The 22,203-nt window shown below is 38.8% G+C and overlaps 1 protein-coding gene across 2 annotated transcripts in view; it reads left to right on the forward strand.

Moving 5' to 3' along the window:
• LOC139742862 (ubiquitin carboxyl-terminal hydrolase 7-like) overlaps positions 1-22,203 on the forward strand; it is a 61,788-nt gene that overhangs the window by 15,240 nt on the left and 24,345 nt on the right. For both annotated transcript variants that reach the window (XM_071653375.1, XM_071653376.1), the window contains exons 4-12: positions 11,275-11,373; positions 12,132-12,202; positions 15,051-15,115; positions 16,149-16,237; positions 17,484-17,592; positions 19,838-19,968; positions 20,856-20,910; positions 21,238-21,318; positions 21,701-21,791. In XM_071653375.1, the coding sequence (XP_071509476.1) occupies positions 11,275-11,373; positions 12,132-12,202; positions 15,051-15,115; positions 16,149-16,237; positions 17,484-17,592; positions 19,838-19,968; positions 20,856-20,910; positions 21,238-21,318; positions 21,701-21,791 (791 nt within the window). The remainder of the gene's footprint in view (positions 1-11,274; positions 11,374-12,131; positions 12,203-15,050; positions 15,116-16,148; positions 16,238-17,483; positions 17,593-19,837; positions 19,969-20,855; positions 20,911-21,237; positions 21,319-21,700; positions 21,792-22,203) is intronic.

Here is a 22,203-nt window from a genome sequence, read left to right on the forward strand (position 1 = left end):
GCTGCTTCTGTTGAGATAGTCTAAATTAGGTGTTGTTGCCATTTCTGTCATTATCTCTGGCTACTGTACTTCAAGCTATGTGTGTATGAGTACTGTAGAATTTGGGCTAAGAACCAGTGAAAATATTGCAAAATTAAGCACTTTGTTCATTTGCATGAACCCACCCCTCCAAAAAACAACAACAACAATAATAATAATGTCTGTTAGAGTTGTAGGCATATTGATATCGCAGGTAACTGCTTTTCAGATATTGCTGAGATTCCAAGAAGGTATACCATTGCTCTTTTCCTCGTTTTCACTTTGATGTCGCTACTTTTGGCATACGTATGGTTCAGAAATCAGCAGGATTGTCTGACCCTCCACATTATAAACAGATATGTGTTCAACCTCTTAAAGGGGCATAGTCCCGGTAGTGTAGAGTGCGCTGTTGATGATACTGCCAATCACCGTTAGCATTGATACGAAGATTACCGAAGTTGAGCTGTCATCAAGAGTAAAGTGCGTAGGTGTTGCTAAGTAACGTTGCCTTCGTTGTCTTCTCTGCGCATAGCGCAGTCTGTAGTAATGCCAGGGTGCGTGCATATGTGCTTGTTATTATGACATCACAAAAGGAGTTTGCTAAAGCTGTCATCCCCCTCAGCCGAATCATGAGCCGAACTGTGATCGGACCACTGACTACAGTGGATCGGACTTCTTCGGACTCCGGGAAGTGGGCCAAAGCGTAAGCGCTAAAGAGGAGTCGATAGCGTAGGTCTCTATAGGAAACTTGCGCCGTGCGCCCGCGTACGCATATGACTAAAACACCGGGACCATGCACCTTTAAAAGCAGAATTTGACGAGAGCCTCTTTAGACATGTTCTGTCACTAAGGTACAGCTGTATTCCGGTTACTGAAGATACGAAGGTACCATGAAAATGGGAATATTTGTTCATAATAATTCTATGTGTACCACATAAGATACGTTTTCAGAGAAAGATGAGGCAATGCTTTTTCAGACCCTACAATGATGTACTATAGTAAATTGGGGCTGGTACCTTGTCCTTTTTCTTTCTTTTTTTTTTGACAGATGTGGCAATGAACTGAAAAACCTTATCCTGTGATGACATGTTTGATAGTTGTTGCCCAACTCTGCAAACATGTAGAAGATGTGTACACACACACACACACACACACACACACACACACACACACACAGTGACACAATGCATAGATCGTACACATGTTCCTGCATGATTTATTTTGCTCTGCACTTCGGACTTCAGTTTCTGAGTGACATCATTGCATACCTGTTTTTGGATGTGGTACATCGCACATAGTGTGGTCAACGGATGGCCACTTTTGCTTTAGTGTGGCATATGGACAAAGTGACAATCACTTCAGAATTGCTGGGGTATTAAGTACCACAGTAATTTGTTGTCACTTGTAGTATATTTGTGAAATACAATGGTAAATGGATATTGTGGTATTTCAGTTGGTAGGCCAACCTTTCTCATTAACAAAATATCGCGGTATTTCTGGCCCGAAAGTACATCTCCCTGCATAGTTGGTTCTCTTACGAGGAGAAATAGGAAGTATGTCAGGTCATATGAGGAATGGGTGGTATTTCGTGACACAATTCACACTCAAAGCTCGCATACGTATTTCACAAGAAGTTTGAATTACACATGTATGTACCAGTCCACCGTAAATACCATGGTATATTTGTGTTGACATTATGAAATACTGCGGTATTCACCATTTATACGAATGGGACTCATTTTGCATTATCAACAAGGTCTTTTATGAATGATCGCCCAAATACAGTTTGAAAAAACAACAACAACAACAACAACAAAACCCATAATTGTTCATTTGTGACATAATGATGGTAACAGGTGACAGCACCAGTGCACACATGCTAGTAAGTATTGCTTTGTGTCATCTCATATAGAGAGTATTATTCATAGCACCTGCAGGATGCTACATAATTTTTTTTTTTTACCACTTGCCCAGTCAGGCAAGCAGATTTTCAAATTGTTGCAGAACACTTGCCCTAATATGAATTTTACTTGCTCCCCCCCCCCCCCAAAAAAAAAGTCCAAAAATATACTGGTATCACTTGTAAGTCAAGGGCTTTGTAAAACACAATCATCTGAATAAAGAGCACTCGTTGATTAACACACATAAACACATTGGAGTAACAAACTTGGTTTGATCGAGTGTTGGTTCCTGTATTGCATTGGGGCTTCTTCATGTAAGTATTGAAAATTTGCTTGACTGAAATCAAAGTATACTGCATCACTGAATAGTCATTTTCTTTGGGCTTCCGTGTGGTTGCTTTTGTGGGTTTGAAGGGGGAATAGTGAAAAAAGGGTAGCTTCACAATTTTTTACTTGCCCACTTCGGGCAAGCATTTCTTCTCATTGTTCCAAACACTTGCCCGACTTTGATTTTCACCAGCCCCAGGCAATCGGGCAAGCGTTTATTTAGCACCCTGCCTTGTAACTGTAGTCAGAATGCATTGGCACAATGACAGAGATGTAAATCACAGAGCTCATGGAATATCAGGGTTGATGCTGGGTTGATGCAGTATAGCTTGACATGCAGACCCCTGCTTGTTGAGTGAGCAGTTTGTACATGTATGTCATGCTCTTTCATTACCATATTTCCTTTTGGAAGACATGCATAATTAGTCTTCATCCAACAGGAATATACAAGAAAACAGTTCTAGCTGTAATACGTAGTTTGAATATCAGTGTAGTGTGTTTACCAAGATGAACCAATGTATGATCTGTTGTTTAATGTGTTTCATTGGCATGTTATGGTATGGAGAAAATTATCCCCATGTTGGGAAGTACATTGTACGAACTAGATTTTGGAAGAATGGTATTGGAAATGCTGCCAGTCCGCCTTTACTCAACATACTTGACACGTCATGTCACACGGACACATGCTTGTAAAGCAACTCAGATGTATACACATGTATGAATACATGCATAAACACATCCTCCATTCTGCAGATAATGTTCTTACTGTAGCACTAGTCAATTCAATCATGAGTACATACATGTACATTATGTACAGTACTTGTAGGTCCATGGTACTTGTAGGGGATCTGCCTGATGCATTTTACATGATCTGTCTCTTGGCATCTGTTCCTCAATAATGGGGCTTACTGTAGGCAGCTGTCATGCCAATGGCGAGTTTGTGCTCCAATTGTGTCGCTGTGGTGAGACCTTAAACTTGATCACATGTTCTATCAAGCGATTTCTCAATGCTCAGTCTGAAATGAGACTAGGTCCATGAAGTCATCATTCTGTATAATGATAGTCATATTTATTGTAGTACAGTTCATTTGAGAGTGCATGTGTGTACTTTCATGTAGCATACATGTGCATTGTAATTTGAAAGAATACAATAATAATAGGATGTACAACTGGTGCTTGTTGTGAGATGAGGATAACTCAAACAGCCACATAAAACATTTAAGTTATTAAAGGAGGACTGCTGCTTTGACTCAATATAGATAATTTTCTGAGCTTCTGTCTCCGTCTTTCTCTCCTGTTTTCTTTTGTTGTTTTACATTTCCTCTCTATCTGTCTCATTTGGGCTGTTCTTTAACTGTGAAACCCAAAAGTTCATGTGCAGTTTGATATTGTTAATTTCACGAGAGCCAAGATTCATGATATTAAAATGCAGATGTGAGAGTTCATGTTTACACTATATGCATTGAATGCCAGTGGCAATTGGTGAAAATTTCATGCCGTGAAAATATCTTGCCGTGAAAATATCTTGCCGTACAGTATTTTTCAGCCATTATCCTGTCTCCAGATGGTATGTACTGAGCTATTCTTATCCATTATACTGAGCATAGTTCGTAACATTACATTGTCATTTCCACCCTTTTATGCCTACCTTTTGATCACATTGTTTCGTTGCCCTTGCAAATATTGAGAAGGCAATCATGGTATGAAAGATCAAATTGGTGAACATACACAGTGTATCAAAATTTTGATGTTGATCTTCATTGGATTGGCAAGAATAAAGTACCTTGGCATTTCTCTCTGGCGTACATGTTATACATGGTGTACGTACATATTTTATCAAATATAGTCACTCATCTGATACTCATAGTAATGTACTGTATGATGTACATGTATTTCAATGGAATTCCTTTGCTGCATATGAGTTCATGGATGTTGTAACTACATGTAGATGTGTAGCCCGCTTCTATAATGTAATATACCTTGCTTGAAAAAAAAAAGAAATCAAAATCATCTGTTGTTGATAAAATTTGAATGGCAGTGCAACATAATTAATACACCACAGTGGATGTGCATGATTTCTGCTGTGTGACACATTGGATGCATCATTTGATATGACCCTCACATACACCTATTCCATCCCTGCATGCAATGTAGACAGTAGCCAATTTGAAATTAACGTGTACAGCTATCCAGTTAGAATTTCAGGACTTGCTTGGAGAGCCTTTCCACATCCCTGAATAATTTACGTCAAACTGGGTAGCATCATCCAGTAGCTTGAATATCATCAGTGATTGTATACAATGTACATGTACATACATACTGTGCATGTGTGTGTATATTACATGTATGTATTGGGGGACAATGTGATAACAGTGAGCCTTTGTGTATAAGATACAAGGCCAGAAAAAACCCCACAAAAAACCAAGATCAAAACTTACAAAAGCACTCTGACATCTGCCAAGCAGTTCATTTCTACCCATACGTGCATGCAGAAAATCACACTTATTTTCTTGATAAATACTGTAAAACAGGATATTTTCGCAGCATGAAATTTTCGCAAACTGGAGCCTATGGCCTTTTTTGCGGCATGAAATTTTCGCGAGTTGCCTCTAGCATTCAATGCATGTAGTGTAGACAAGAACTTTCACATGCATTTTAATGAAGATAGAGCAGCAGGATTACAATGTAAATGCTTGTGATATAGACAATTTGATGTAGATAGGCTTGTACATAGATATGGCTCTTTTGAAGCAGGAAAAATAAGTTTTTATTACTATTTTAGGTCATCCTTTCCTATCAAGAGTACTTAGCAATACCTAGTTGTCATTTATTTCTTTAAGTATTAGATACAACGAACATAATGTAACTTCATAAATGATATCCTCAATCTTCAAGGCAAGCTATTTATAACAGTGTGTACAACGGAGTAGCCACATCGATGCTGTTTACCATACAGAATGTACAAATGCTTGTATGTTATTGTCACACATGTAGAAGACTGTAGAGCCAGCAGCAACCCCACAGACTTTGCACAGTGCTAGTAATGGTACCGTATGTTTTTCACCAGAGGAAATCCACTGATGTATACAGCACCCATGGTTATGCTTGGTCTTGGTTGCTGTACCTCAAATGTGGGCAATCAATGCGGTCATTCTTTATGATCGTTAACAATGTTGTAGCATCATGGGAGAGCTTTGACGTAGATATCAAATTGTATGACATGAGTCATTCTTCGTGTTGAGATTTGAGTGTGAGCTTCGTAGTGTGCAATAGGAATATTTCGTATTATCTTTTAGTGATCGTGAATTCTGTAATCTCATTGGCCAATCACGTAATTGATAAAATCCCGTATTACCTGTGTTACTCAGACCAACCACTGAATATTTCCCATATTCTGTGAATAAGGTCATATTGTGCGCATGCTCTTAATCCGCCACTGAATATTTTCCGTATTCCGTGATATGACGTCATGATATTACGCAGCTAGCTGCGCGTGTTCGTATGCACGCATAATTAGCTCACGAGATGTAAGTCAACATGGCTGACAGCTGGCGATTTCAACATCATTCAGGAGAGGAAATCAGCAAGAAGAAGGTTAGCACAACGCCCAAAAATACAGCAAAGGCCAGATCTATGCTTAAAAAGATAAAATCGTTAACCCCTGCTTGTTCTTACGAAATACGGGAAATATCTACGGTCTGGTGCCATATCCGGCCTCATGGAATATGGCTCCAGACCGTAGGTATTTGCCCGTATTTCGTGAACAAGCAGGGGGTAACTAATGATATATTACTGTCTGGCAAATATCAACCAAAGTGTTTTCCCATAGTAAGTAGGGGATGCTTGATTATTCTTAATATTTGTGAGCAGAGAATATTGTTTGCCAGGACTTAAAGCTGTCACCATCTGCCTGCTGGGCAGCGGCTCTGCCACCAGCACATTGAAACTACATGTACTGTGCATGTACAGTATGTATGGCTGATAACATGAACTCATGCATTTGCAAGCACCTCTTGTGTGTTTGCCTAGTCTCCGTTAAAGGTAGGGAATCCCATTTGCATGCCTTAAATGAAGAGTTGTATAAACACAGTGGTATGTTGAAGAGAGTATCATTTTAGAAACTCCCATAAAGTATTGAAAGTGGAAGGTAACGTTTAGTACATTTTTATTGACCGTTAGATTTTGAATTGAATTTTTTTCGGGGCTCACCGTAAATTCCAGTACATTACTAGGCTACCTTTGCAGACCCATGCACTGCATGTGTGTCCATCATCATATTTTGTGAAGAAAGTTCATCAAAACTTACAAACATTTCTATATATACATTCTTGCCACACACTCTATATGTTATTACATCAGCTCTTATACTTTTAGATCTGTGTTTATAGATAAAAAATACAGAAGACTGCAACAAAAAGGCTTAGGTGTGGCTGACACACAGAACTACTGAGTAGTTGAGTTTTGTGCATTATTCAAATTGTAGATAACTGTTGACTTTCAAATTTCTAAGCAGTGGCCTAAACAAGTCCCCTGAGGTTCATATATGTAATGTTTTGCTGCATTTTGGGAGTTCTGTAAAAGGTATCCCCTACCTTTAAGACCTCCCCACTTGTAGTAGCATGTGGTTGTCGGCCTGCAAAAAGAATCTCGTTTGGTGGCACTGGAGGCTTCCAGAGAATTTTGGGAGGAACGGGTTAAGATTCCAATTTGCAGAATCCGTGAAGCCTTCCGTGGTCATGTGTATGGACAGAAATTCTATATCGCAATTGTGATTCAGCATTGCAATTACATTTCTTGAACAGTGTAAAAGCAGCCAAGAGTCAAGCCACCAGTGGGGGAAGCAAGACATAGTCATTTCTCTTATATAATATATTTTATTATTTTTTTTGACAGGAGAAAAATCAGGCAAGCACTCTTGTATAATTAAATACTGCGATGTACATGTAGGCAGTCCCCTCCATAATCAGACTTTCCACAATCCTTATGTGTTTTGAGTGTTGATTGGCACAGAGACCCCCATAGAGTTGCACACACTCTCCAAAGTCCCTCTCACAGAACAGATTAATCATCTCAAATCCACCACTGTAAAGTGCCATTGAGATTGCATAAAAACAAGTTGCCAATGGTAATGTTAAGGGTCAAACTACTACTTACCATTTGCAGATTTTTTTTTTTTTTTTTAGTACAAGCTTTATTGCATCATAAGTACAAATCTGTAGTTCTAAAATGTGAGTTAGGGATAGAAACAACCATTGTAAAAAATGTTAATCAATATAATCAATGTTAAGTATTGTTAGATATACAAAATATGAACATTAGTTTGATTATAATCATTTCTAGAATAAACTGTCTACAGTTATGGTTTATTGAGAAAATAAGTGACATGTCCTTATATTTGTGGCTTTATTGCAAAATTTTTTATCTGTGGTAGTATGTGTGGTGATACAACTGAAGTGTTGTATGCATCAAATGTGATAACTCATACATTTTGTTGATCACTGCTCTCAATGGTAAACAGTGGCTTTAAGTTATGAGGTAATCGTACAGCTCTGAATGGTTTCCTTCAATTTTACCTTTGGATGCCTTTGCTCATCAAGCCTCTCCCTGGTCTGGTGCTTTTCCTTGACATATGCAGTCATATACAATAAGTGGCCGCTCATTTCTGTTGTTTTGGCATTCTGTGTTTCTAGATCAGAAAATGGCAGACTTTCCTTCTTTTTTTTTTTTGCGACTGTCTGTAGGCTCCTTGCTCTCCTATTTTAGGCACGTTCAAGAGTGCTGCCTGTATATTCTAGATAGCTTCAGATTATTTGATTTATTTTCTTTATGTGTGCCATGCTGCCAGATGTGCTTTGACCAGAAATCATGCATGCACTGTATATAGTGATTGTTAATGTTGTAATTTGCAAGTGAAATGTTCTCGGAAGTATGAAGGCTCAAACTATGTTCTTGTTTGAGAGCGAATTCATAGCTTTGAGACCAGTAACATTGAAAATAAGGGGGGGGGGGGAGGGGTACCTCTGCTGGAATCGACATCCATGTCTTAGACGAGATCTGAGATGTTTAGCGTTGAGTGAGTTCATGTGCTTATGAGTTATGAGCTTGCTCCCACTATTAAGATTCATCATTTAACAGGTTATGTGTTTTGTCATTATTTGCCCTTTTGGAACATGTAGGCCATTTTAGATCATCTTTTGGGGGTGGGACGACTAGAAAATGGGGAAAGGGAGTCCCATCTTGACTTTATGGATCATTAACACTCACGACAAATTTGATTTCTTTATAAAATACCATGATTATTATTGTGTGTATGTGTATGGTAATTTGCTTTTCGAATGTAAACAATATTTGTTAAATGAATATTGATAAATACTCATTATGCCTTTTACATAGTGGTATCACGTAATTCTAAAAGCGTAGATTACCTATTGCATGTAAATGCAATAAAAATTGAAGGGGGAGGGGGCTAGTCCATGAATAGGATTTGCTGGACCTCTGCTTTTTTTTTTTCTTCTTTTTTTTTTTTTTTGTTGTCAAAGAGCACAGTGATAGCATCCATGAGAGCCACTGCAGTGAATATTGCAATCGAAGCATGTTCATCTGGTGTAGATGGAAGTACCTGTAGAGAGAGCTCTCTCCTTCGCTTTTGCTCTTCTCTCTCCTCTCTCTCTCTCTCTTCCTCTATCTGTCTGTTTTTATCTCCCTTTCTTTTTTCTCTTTTGTCTGTTCTTCTATCCCTGTCCTTCCTATGCCAAGGGATTTGATCAATGAAAGTATAAAACAGTTCACATCGTACCATCCCCTGTGCCATTGCACAATGTATGTCATTTACAATTCATGTACAAGTGTACTTGGAACAGAGTCTGCAATTCATGTAAAAATCATACATTATGAGGAGCATCTTTACATTTCAACTGGCTAATGGGATCTGAGGGATTTGATTCAAACACTGATGCTTTTTGTTTTGTTTGGTCTCTCTCTCTCTTGTTCAATAAAACTGTAAAGCCCAAGCATTGTGCTAAAAGTATCCATTTATACTCTTCTCCATGGCTATATGGACTTTGTGCACTGAAAAGACTTAATGCTCAAAATTTGCTCCATGACTGGAATCAATAAGTAGCTCCTGCTCAAAGTGATATACTTAGTAATATGTTGATATGACATGAAACCACCAAATGCAGTCCAAACTAGCACAGCAAGATTTTCAGCTTACATTGAAGATACAAGGTGTACGTACTGTATGTGACTGGATAATGATGTACTTTACAGTGGTTTTGTGTATCATTGAATCAGTGTGAAGTACACTTGTGTATTTGATAATATTGGTGCCAAACACATGCCCAACACAGGATTCCAAATATTTTGAAAGCAGAGACTTCAACTCTCCCGTTTTCGACGGGAGATCTCCGGCCGAAAACCCATTTTTGCAAAATCTCCCGTTCTCCCGCTTGAGATTTAATTTCTCCCGCCCTGGCTCCGTGTCTCCTGTTGGAAAGGATTTCTTACTTATTGCTATCGTATGTTGAAAAAATAAGCCTTAGATAGCACCAGAGAGCATCTAGAACCCTGGGAACTTCGCACACATGAACTTGGAGTCTCCCGTTTGCTAGGGGTTTCGGGCGGGAGAATCTCCAGATCAGAAGGTGCTTGGGGTTGGAGTCTCTGTGAAAGCCAAGATGTACTTGTGCTGGTTCTTCATGTGCATTGTTTGTGTTCAAAGAAAATTGAATTTGATTGTAATCTTTGCAAACGTTTTTCTTTAACAAAATATTAAGATTTTGTGTGACAGATTTGCAAATGATTCTAAGATTGATAGCAGTTTTACATTAATTACTGATTGTGCAGTACACTTATTATTCATTACATTTGTCCCAGCAGAGTATGTTTACAGTATATAGTCTTTTTTCTTCTTTTCATTAAAGGACAAGTTCACCTTCACAGACATGTGGGTTGAGTGAATACGGCAATATTAGTAAAACACATCAGTGAAAGTTTGAGGAAATCAGACAATCTTTTCTAGAGTTATGAACTTTTGAAGTTTCTGCTCACTGAAGGCTGGATGAGAAGACTACTATAGCTTGTGATGTCACATGAGTACAACGATATAAAGAAAATATAAAGAAAATTCAACATATTTTCTCTTTCCTCGTTTGATAAATGGTCTTTTGACTTCCCTCTTTCAGAAGGCAAGGGGAATAGTATTACCCTTAACATACATCTGTGACAAGTTGAGGAAATGTACCCTTTTTTCAAAAAGTAAAATTTTGTGAAATTCTCTTTTTATTTTCTTTATGTCTTTGTACGCATATGACATCATACACTGTAGTAATCTTCTCGTCCAGCAGTAACTGCGCAGATACTGTAAAAATTCATAACTTTTGAACGGATTGTCCGATATTCCCCAAACTTTCACTGATGTGTTCTACTGATATTGTTGCATTCACTCAATCCACATGTATATGAAGGTGAACTTGTCCTTTAAGAGAATGAATAGCTTATTCAATCAGGGTATAACAGTTTTGTTCCAACAGAAACTAGTTTGTTTGTTTGTTTGTTTTTTTGCACTTCAGTCAGCTGTAGTGCAATCATCCGAGAATAGATGTACGTATTGTACGTATGAATAATGATAAACCTGTCTCAAAGTGCATTATATTTTCAGTGTACGGTATCAAGTTTACACATACAATGGGACATTTTGAATGAAAAGCAGAAATTTTTGTGGTTTCCTTGTTCTTTCAAAAAATTTGAGTGTTCTTTTATGTCACAATTCCAGTTGCAACATTGTACAATGTATTCCAGGAATTTGATGAATATAGGTGTGTAATTAACTCTGCAGAAAACTTTTGAAAGAAACTGTGTGAACGGATGTTTATCTTGCTTCATCTTGTTTACATTCTGTGAACTGTTGATTAATCACATACATTTGTAGATACAATTATCTATTCAAACCCTATGCAAATTGGGTTTTTTTGGTAATGCGAATTGAAGTAACATCATCGAGTGCAATTCCCTTGCTTTGCTTATGCAGGAAAATCATGGCAATGCCCAGGACGAGTCATAACAGTGCTGAGCGCAGCTCGCGAAGTCTTGGCTTCTTCTTACAGTGCAATGCCGATTCGGATTCCCAGTAAGTTTAGCTTTTGCGTGTGATAGCAATTTATCTGTGATATTAGTGCAGAAAATAAAAATCTGCAAATGCCATATCAACTATATGCTCTCACACTTGCATAAATTCATGTTATTCATATGACAGTGTCAGTGAAAACTGTGGGCACACAAGTGCAGAATTATTGCATTAAGCACACACACAAAGAAGAAGTGATTGCACAGAAATTTTTCTCTTTGCATGAGATTAACATTTTGAAGTTTTCTCATAATGTCTGTGGGAGATAAGAACTGGTATGATTTTTGTTTTATCCTTGACTGTGTCTGAAGGGGAAAAACAAGAGAAATGCATAGTAGTAAGGTTCAGGTGATATCATCCGTCTTTATCTGAGATACTGTTGGAAAGTTGGGGGGGGGGGGGTTTCATAAGAAATTTGACAAAATCGTAATGAATGGAGACTGTTCCTACTGCTTTTCACATCACTGGAATTGCTCTGTAAACCCAACCAACCAGGTAAATAGCATCTTTATGTTCATGTTCATGTTCATGTTCATGTTCCAATATAAACTGAGTATAAATTGGACTAATTGATGAATTATATTATAATCTTCCTCATCAACCCCACAGATGCATTATGCTCAGATTTAACTCTGTAGTCAAGCCACATTTCCATTACATTGTAGCTATTTTCTGAGATTTGGAAATGGATTTTCTGACTTGTCTCTCGAGTTGTTCTAGTGCTTGTCATTTCTATGTTTCCTTCCTCTCTGCGTTCAAAGAACATGGTCCTGCCAAGCCACTGCAGAACTGAAGCTGCTGAACCAACATGGGGGATCTCCCCACGTCAAAAGTGAGTCCAATCATGTGTGTGTGTGTATGTGTGTGTGTGTGTGTGTGTGTGTGTGTGTGTGTGTGTGTGTGTGTGTGTGACGGTGCTTTAGTGGATCAGATCTGCTCTTCAATAGTCATTTTATGCATTTCCACATTGATATCAAAATCAAATAGTGCATTCTCAAACCCTCTCTTATACCCCGGTCACACAGCACTCAACGTCTAAATCACGTACAAAAAGTTATGAAAATCTAGTGGACATGGTCGTAAGTGGTAATTTTTTGGTCAATTTTGGTTTGACCGTGCTGTGTACGGGGTACTGCCGTTGCCGGCTGTTCCACTTCTGAAGCACTGCCTAAGCATGACTTACCACGTCCAGCCACATGTATGTACGGGGAAAATCAATTGTCAGTGACAAGCCGCTAAACACACGCTTTTTCCAGTGATACCAACGCGTAACACACGTCAGATGACAGTGCTCTGCCCGCTAAATTTTCGCGTCTTACCGCGTCTCCCCAAGTTTCAATCACTGCCAGAACATGGATTATCACATGTGTTTCACGTGTGTTGCACGTCTTTATCACGTGTGCCACCCGTGGTTGTCAGCGGAGTAAAATTTTGAGCAGTTCAAAACTTTTTACCGTGTCCGACGCCGTTCTGATTTTTCCCTGCGTCCTGCCACGTCTATAAATCGACCGTAGCTCATCTTAAACTTGACATCAATGCAAACAACATCGTCTGCTTCACGGGAGACCACTTTTAGACGGGTTTTGGCCATGATTAAGCCGTAAAGCGCTGTGTGACCGGGGCTTAAGGGTCTCTCGTCTGCGTGCTGATGATTCCATTGCAGTGTGCATTCGCTTGGCAAAAAATGTGATCTGAAAGATGAGATGCTGACTGCATGGTGTCCGTGCTGTAGCCATGCCAAGTTGCCGCCAGACAAGCATTGCAGATCTGTCCAAATCTGAGAGTGGTGTCGATAATGGTTAATTAAATGCGGAACTAGATTGACTGGCTCTGTGGCTGCTGTGACTGGAGGCTGTATGTAGGCCCATTTGGGCAATGAGGTGTGAACAAAAGCCGATGTCATTAGTGGAGTTGACGCTCTCTCATTCCATATTCATTACAAGCAGGGGGGAAAAAAGAGAGAGTAGAGTGTAAGGAAAGGAATTAAGAAGACAGTTGGCATTAATAACAGCTCATTTTTCTCTGTGTTGGTAAATTATAGATCAGGTTATGTTTGGTTTGGTTTGTTGTGTTTTAGTTTTAAAGCCCATACATTCTTCTTTTTTTTCAAGAGGTATCCCAACCCCCCCCCCCCAAAAAAAAAAAAAAATGTTGTTTCATATGTGTCTGTGTTTGATTGCATTGTACATGTAGTGAATATATGTTGTTAATCAGTGAAATAATCTTAAATTCATCATTCCATCAAACTTGTTTAACCAGAAATGTTTCAAGTGTTTCTTTCTTTTTTTTTAAGGACATTAAGATTGACTGATCAAGATCAATTCTGGAATTTCTCCAGTTATTCTGTTAGAAAAATATACCTTTATTTGTCAAATTTCATTGGTGATTGCAATAGTGTCATATTGAACTCCTGTGAAGATGGTCGTAAAACCTCATGTAATCAATTATGTCAAAATCTTAATCATCTGTGAATGAGTAATTTAAGTATTTAGTATATGGACCCATATATTGATCTCTGAAGGAACAAATGCATGTATTGCAGAATGCGGATATGATATGAGGGATTGATCAAGAAGCATTCCACTGATTTATTCATGTACTGTTGTCTCTGTTGAGCTCATTACCACCTCCCCCCCCCCATTTTGTGTGTTTTTGTGGTTCTAAAAGTATGACAATGAAATTCATGGATCATCTAGATGCATGAATTGCAACTGTCAGTTGAACAAAAATGGACTGTAGAGTCTTGGTATTTGGGAGGAAAGTTGGTAAATCGGAAAATGAGTGGTGCTCCCTTCTGTCTGTTCCATCTTCTGGAAAAGTTCTGATATTGTCATTTGGGTCTTGGATGGCTGCATCCACAGCAGGCAGCCCCACACATTGCGCACGCACTGCGGTGCCAAGAACTTGCCAATAACGTGGTACATGCTAAAGCACGGTATGCATTCCCAATGTCAGAGTCCTCAGCTGAAATTTGCCATTACCATTAGAGGTGCTTACCCTTCGAATCTGATATAAGATTTTACGGACCATTTGGCAGCTGCCACGGACACTCATAACAGTTGCAGCCTGGATGATTTGAGCAAAGAAGGGCAGAAAGACAACAACAACAAGATTCTGTGCCATTGTAGATTGCATTCACAAGCTTAAAAACAAAAGGAAGAAAAAATTACATGTGTACATGTAGTGCGCAAGGGCACATTGTCATGTAATTTCTCTGCATTTTTTACTTCTCAGCATTTTTTACTTCTCAGATGACAAGTAGCTATTTCATTTCTGCATACTAGTAATTTTTCTTTGAATGATGTGTGTTCACTTGTAGTTCTGAGTCTTATATTTCCTCCAGGCCTACACTTGTACTGTAAAACCAGAAACATTTTGCAATACAAAGTTTTCGGGAATTGGAGCCGACAGCCTTTTTCACTGTGTGATACTTTCACGTAATGCAGTTAGCATTCAATGCATTGTGTAAACAACAATGCCCACATGCAATTTACTTTCGTGAATTTTGGCTCTTTGCGAAATTCACAAAAGTTTCATGCATGTTAAAATTTATTTATGGCAATCAATTTCTGTCATTTTTTGTTCCGTCATTTCTCCTCCAGTTCATTTTTGTGTCTGTATTATGTTTCTCCATCCGTCATAATGTTTTCATTTTCATTGTTTTCCTTTTTTTTCCACAGAAATTTCTCATCTGTTCTACAGCAAAGAGAATGACTGGGGGTTCAGCCACTTCATGGCCTGGAGTGTAAGTTTACAAAGCATTGTAACCTTCAAACCATTGATTTGGATTGTTCATGTAGGTGTTTTTACAGAGCAAAATGGGAAGCGTTGGCTGCTCCTTGTAAAGATTTCACAATGCTACAAATTATCTCAAGTGGAAAAGGAGGGCAAATTTCTCTACTGGGATGCATAATCATGATGGCATACTGATAAAATGCAAAATGAAGTCAGGCTTATTTTGGTATTGTCTTTCATGACAGAGAAGTAAAGAATCTTGTACTGTACGTGCCATGTATTTGCGAGGGTTTTATTTTCGCAAATTTTGCAAATCTAGTGCTATTTGTAAGTTTAACAACGCAAAAATATTAACTCTGATCCTGACATAGATATGACATTGAAACGTACATGTACTGGTATGGAGAACACAGTGCATGAACAAGGTGCGTGACGATACAGATTTAGTAGTAGGCCTTGGCGCACCTATACTGTGTGAATAGATGCACACACTTCCCGTTTTCTCCATCCATGGCTGTACTCCACGATGACAAATTTACCCACCCCTGAAAAATTGTTTGGAAGTCCGGATTCACAAAAGACTCGCTTAATTCATTGCGAAAACAGTAGCTTCATTATCCGGCACTGCATAAACTTTAAGAATATGTATGTAATAATAAGATCGTACTGCAACACTAGTGACTGCACAGTTTTGGCAGACGTCTGACTCCCGTACTGACCAGGTAGAGGCTCAACCTTGTTGATTTGAGGCTGAGAACTGACCTCTCTCTTCCCACTGTGCTCGTGCCCATTGACTTGCTAATTTACCAAATTCATGTTACTTCAGATGACCGCACAGCCCACCAAGTCTTACGATAATGCCCCACTTCTCCACCAGAAGTGCAGGCATATCGTTTTGAGCAATTTCGTGAATTATTATAACTGATAGTGTCGTAAACAAGATTACTGAGGTTCAAACGACTTCATGTGATTAATGTAATTGGTTCTGGTATGTCCTCAATGTTCTACTTTCTCCTCTTTCTTTGCATGGTTTCTGTCGGCAGGACTTGTTGGACCCAGAGAAGGGCTACGTGAAGGATGACGCAATCACTCTTGAGGTTCATGTAGTAGCGGATGCCCCGCACGGTGTCAGGTAATGGGTCACATGATATGATGGTGTGATCAGCTTTGCCTTTCCTCCCCCTATCCTTTAAGTCACAAGAGCAAACCTGTGAAAGAAATAACAACTCTTGGGAGAGTTAAAAAAAAAATGTGACATAAATTTTGAATGTATTGAAGTAACATTTTGGTAGTCCCGGAGCTGTGTGTGAAAGATGAGCAGGAGATTTCGGTTTTCGCACCTGGCACTTTAAGCTGTTAATTTGTTTGGTTTTATAATCAATTTGAAATTTGGCCTTACGTAGAATGTAGGGCCCATATTAATCCACAGTCTTATTCTTATTCTGTAATTTCAATTATATGTTCACACCTTGCCTCAGTGGTACTGTAGCTGTATTGATAAACGTGCCAACTGTAGGTATATTCGCCAATATGCCAGAGTGTGGTACTTGAATGCATGTATAAAGGACCCCCTCTCTGTCTATGACACACATCCATATTTCATGATGCCATGGTCGTAAAAGGTGCCAGCAGCATTACTCAATGATGAAGTTAGATCACTGTGCCCATGTACGGCTGTTTCAACAGTTTTTTCCATGGGCTTTTATCAGTGTAAGACGTTGACAACCTGCGTCAAGATGTGATGAATTGTCTCAGTTCTGCATTAGCACGGTGTTGCTTGACTTCAGCTCTTCGATTGTTTGCAGTGCACGCTTTGAATGAATGTGCGAAGTTTCTCCACTTTGAGTGAAATGATATGCACTTCTATCCTAAGAAAGATGTGAAAGGAACACAGTGTTCTAATATTTTGATAGCAGAGTCATCGGAAAGAAAAAGAAGTGAACCTTTCTCTTTCACAAAGCTTATCAATTACTTACTGTATGTAGTCCCGCAAGCTATGTTACTTGTAGCTGCCCCCCCCCCCCCCAATATCAGTGACTGTTATACACATGCTTATGGTGAAATCACTCTTTCTCTCATCATTTGACTCTTTTTTTAACAAGAGTCACCGATCTCTATGAGGATTTTGATTTGTTTTGTTTTGTTTTTGTTGTTTTCTTTCGCTGCCTTTCTCCAGTCATTGCCTACAGTAATTCCAGATTCCAATGCTCTCATGTACCATAAAAGGTTCGTGACAGTTGAAGTGCTGTGCAGGCCAGTGAATATTGAATTTACACCATAGACTGGCCCAGTGTGAGTGTGACATAGTATAGCCCTCCGTACTTTTTTAATCATCTACTGAATTTATCTATTCCCTTATCTCCACTTCTCCCTTCCAGTTGGGATTCCAAGAAGCTGACAGGATACGTGGGCCTAAAGAACCAGGGAGCCACCTGCTACATGAACTCTCTACTGCAGTGTCTCTTCTTTACAAACAAGCTGAGAAATGTATGTACTGTACATCAACCTCTCTCACAGGGAATTTACCTAAATATGTGTATATTACTGTAAAAGCGGAAATTTTTTATGTTCGGCAGGCAAGATGAATTTCATGTTTTTTTTTATTCTGCAGAATCAAAACATAAAATAGTGTTATAACTAGAAAGTGTCATAACTAGTTATATATAACAAACAAGAAATTTGCTTGCTTTTATTTTCACGCTAGATTCATTTTTGGAGTCCAAAGAGGCCTAGGCTAGAGGCAAAATGACAAACATCTGGGGAAAGCAATCACATAGGATTACATACAAGAAGCACAGTCAGGGGAGGGCTAGGGATGCAGAACAAAGAAAACAAATGAGGTGGGTTAGAAGTTAAAGGCAAGGAGCCAAACAGGTAAGGAAGGGGGATTAGTTAAGCAAGGGGATGAACAGACAAAAGTCAGTGGTGGGCCAGTGATGATCCCAAGGATCATGGGGGCAACCTGTGAAGGATAAAGATGAATAGCAAGGCAACATCAAACAAGATAAGGGACAACAGAAGGTTAAAGAATAGGACTTTGACTGCTAAACCACCCCTTTTGTTTTCTTTGTTGTGTGTCCCTTGCCCTCCTCAGACTGTGCTTGTTGTGTGTAGTCCATATATGATTGCTTTCCCTACATGTTTGTCATTTGCCTCTGATGAAGATTCTGCTAGGATCGAAAGCTCAGGCCCCTTTTGACTCCAATTTAAATCCATAGGCTTGCCAGTATTGGATAAGCTGTTTCAGCAGCTTTTTAGCTACTTTTAGATTCATTTTGCATGAAATGTTGAAAATTTTCACACCACAAAAAATGTCCACTTTTACAGAACTACAACAAAGGAACTTCTCATCACATGCCTTACAATATGAATAGTCAGGCAGTGGAAAAAATGATAAAGCATATGAACGTAGATCTGCACACACACACACACACACACACAATGGATACACGTCAAGCAGTATGTTAGCCCCCCCCCCCCCCCCCCATTCATTCTTGGATGCAGTATAGAACAGATAACTTCTCTCTCCATCATTGTGTTCTTCAATAGCAGTAGTGAGGATATATCTGTGTCAGTTATGATGTTTGTGTCAGTGTATATATTTGACTGTCCATCACAAAACTAATAAAAAATCGCACCCCTTGATTTTACATATGGTCTCAATAAAGATGAAACAGGTCGACCAAGTCAATCTTGAGTTTTTCACTTTTTCTGAAAGAGCTATTCTTCTACATTATTCCCAAGTTTGGGATCATGAAATGAATCAGAAAGTGTGTTTTCAGCAGTTTTTCTGCTACTTTTTTTTTTTGTAGGGTAGTGTGATCAGGTATGTCTTAGAGGCCCCTTTTCATTTCTTGAAAATCCTTTGCACACTCTTCACTTTCAACTCTAATAACTTTTGAAAGGATAATGCTACTGCTTTGAAATTTGGCATTAATCATGGACAGAATGTGTTGATAGAACGTGCTCAATTTCAGCTTAATCTGATAATCCCTTCATTGCTGCTGCTCCCGTGGTTTACATCCTGTTTTCGTCCCATTTATTACACAGCCAGCACAGTGTAAAGATTAAGCACTTGAATAGACCCTGTATTGAAGAGCCTCTTTTCTCAATTCACGCTCTTCCAGAGCGTGAGCTTTCTTTCCTGTATTCGATAGGTTAGAAGAGTCCATTTGAATTGAGTTATACATCATTTTAAAGTTTGAGTCTGCTCTTTACGAATCAGCTCTTAAATAAAAATCCATGTTTGGCGACTTTTTGTTGGTTTTGTGATGCAGGGTCACATATGGGTGCATTTATGTATGTGTGCATATCTATGTTGCGTTACGTGTGGACATATTTTTTTAATGCCTTCCGACATGGACCAGATGCAGAGATGTATCCAAGCAGACTGTGCACTGCACACCAAAGTTGTGGTCGACTATTATTCGTATTATGAGAATTCACTGGAGGCATGTAGTTCATAAATGTTTGGTTACAGACTTTTTTTACATTATGATACACTGTGCCAATATAAAGCTAGAAATTCCTCAGACTAGGGGTACAATGTATGTTCTAATTTCATTTCATTTTTTAAAGCTACAGGGGGCCAGTTCAGCTGTAAAGCTTCAAAACAAGGGTTGTAGTGTCCATTCATTTCTTCACAACTGATATTTTGAACGATGATTCTGTTTTTGCGAATGCAAGCATTTTATAATTTCATGGCAACAATCTGTTTCTGTCTCCTCGACAGGCCGTGTACTCGATGCCAACGGAAAGTGACGACTCCTCAAAAAGCGTTCCCCTTGCATTGCAGAGGGTATTCTATGAGCTCCAACACAGCGACAAACCTGTCAGTACCAAGAAACTAACCAAGTCGTTTGGGTAAGCCCTGGGGTCCAGCCGAGATTTATACGCAATGTGCCTAGCGCTATTTGCCTTGGCGATTTATTTAGTTATTCATTTATTTTTTCCTACAAGACCAACTTGGTCTTGTCTTCTCTAATCACAGAGGGACCAAAGTGCCATACACAGGTGTTAGTGGATTATCATTCATATGTATAGAGTACCAGCAAAGCGATGCTTCTTGTTGGTCACTTTTGTGTCTCATTCTTGAGGGCAGTGTTTGAGTACAACTGGCCACCTTGCCTATCTAGTAGGAGCATTCATACTTGTTTCTCAGAAAAGAGGGAATGCTATTTATACGTGCAAATGTATTCGCCATGTAACTTGCAAATATGATATTCAATGAATGTCATGAATGGCATGTTAGATATTGTCACATGTGGTTAAATTCATCATCAAAAAATAGTGTCAGAATGTGCAATCAACAAGAGTGCAGTAAACAATACATACATTCTATTTGTGTTGGAGGAAGAATTTCCCTTCAATGTTGGTGTATTGATAATCTTTGCAAATATCACTCAACTTGTGAAATACGTGTACATGTATATGGCATACTGTATTTTTTAAGCGTAAGTTGGTAGTTTAGTAAGGGATACAATGAAAATTCCTATTTTTTTTTTTAAGGCAAATGTTTATATCAATGTACCTATTTGTAGCACTTCAAGACTAATAGACATCGGTTGGTATAATGCAGTCTATTGCTGATAGTTTGGAAGTGTGATTGACATTTTGTCATTCGTAGGCCCTCCCGTTCATGTATATTCGGTGATTAGTGAAGGGTTTGTGAGTTTGTTTATGAAATGGTAAGAATTAGTCTGTGTTCTTTGTGTTTTGATTAATCTTCATTTGCTCCACTCTCTTCACAGGTGGGAGACACTAGATTCTTTCATGCAACATGATGTCCAGGAACTCTGTCGAGTGGTGAGTCTAAAAGATATTCTGAGCGGAGAAGAAATGAGCCAAGGGAGAACAGAGCCATCACCATTCTTACATTTATTTCAAAGGCGTAAAGCCTAACTAAGTTAATCTGTGGTCTGTGATGTTTTGTAGTTGGTAATGTGATGTAGGCTAATAAGAGGTAGAAAGGAAAAAAAAACACCAAAAGGAATGTTAGTAGTTGTTTCATGCATAGTTATTATACCAAAGAAAGATGAAAAGAACGATTTAAAACGGCAAAGATTCTCCGTTTTGCAGATCTGTGTAATGCTCCGACGTTTCTTCATTCTTTTTCCTCCTCTCTTTCCTCAGCTTCTGGACAACATTGAGAGCAAGATGAAAGGAACAGTTGTGGAAGGAATCATTCCAAAGCTCTTCGAAGGCAAAATGATTGTAAGTATCATGGCCGTGCATGTTCTGCTACAAACTTTTTTTTTATTGTAAAAGTTATGATATAAAGATAACAACATAAAACCCACAGTAATGTTATTTCTGAGATGAGGTGGGTTAATTGTCTTGTCAAAACTTATCTCTGCATTTCCATTATTCCCATTGTAGATATTATTTTCAAATGCAACTATTGGGAGGTGATTATGAAGACAAACAGTATTGCAACTATTGGGAGATGATTATGAAGACAAACAGTATTTGTAAGCAATATTGTGATTGCATGACTAAAGTAGCATTAATTTGTAATAACTGGCATGATTAGTGATTGTCATTACCGTAATGGATGACAATATGGTTTCCCTCTCACATTTGTCCTTCGTTCTAGTCTTACATCAAGTGCAAACATGTCAACTACGAGTCGCTGAGGACAGAGCAATTCTACGACATTCAGCTGAACATCAAAGGGAAGAAGAATGGTAAGCTCCACATCCCCCCCCCCCCCCCCTGATAGTTGTGATTGAGTCAATTTAATCCTTTGCTAATCACTATTTGTGTTCTCTTTTCCAAATTTAAGATTGTCATCTGCGATCATTTCCCATTCATTGCAAGGACTTGCAGGAAGACTAATGCTAAAGCTGGGTTTGTGCAGTTGTATTGTATAATATGCGTGTGAATAAATTTAGCGAATGTTACCAAGATCAGCATCATCTCTGAAGAGTGCAGGTTCTTCAGGTCTCGTACTGTTGAGTGCCAGCGCATTTCATCATATCACGCTCACTGAAAGTCACCCTCAGGTGTTGTTTTAAGATGACAAATTTGCATCCATTGAGAGAATAGCGTGAGCTGGCATCATTAATTGTGACAAGAATAACTTTGATGATGTGGTGA

The sequence above is a fragment of the Diadema antillarum genome, unplaced genomic scaffold (assembly GCF_040938485.1).
Source record: "Diadema antillarum isolate AM-2024a unplaced genomic scaffold, OU_Dant_1.0 seq00001028_RagTag, whole genome shotgun sequence".
In the NCBI taxonomy this organism is placed as follows: Eukaryota; Metazoa; Echinodermata; class Echinoidea; order Diadematoida; family Diadematidae; genus Diadema; species Diadema antillarum.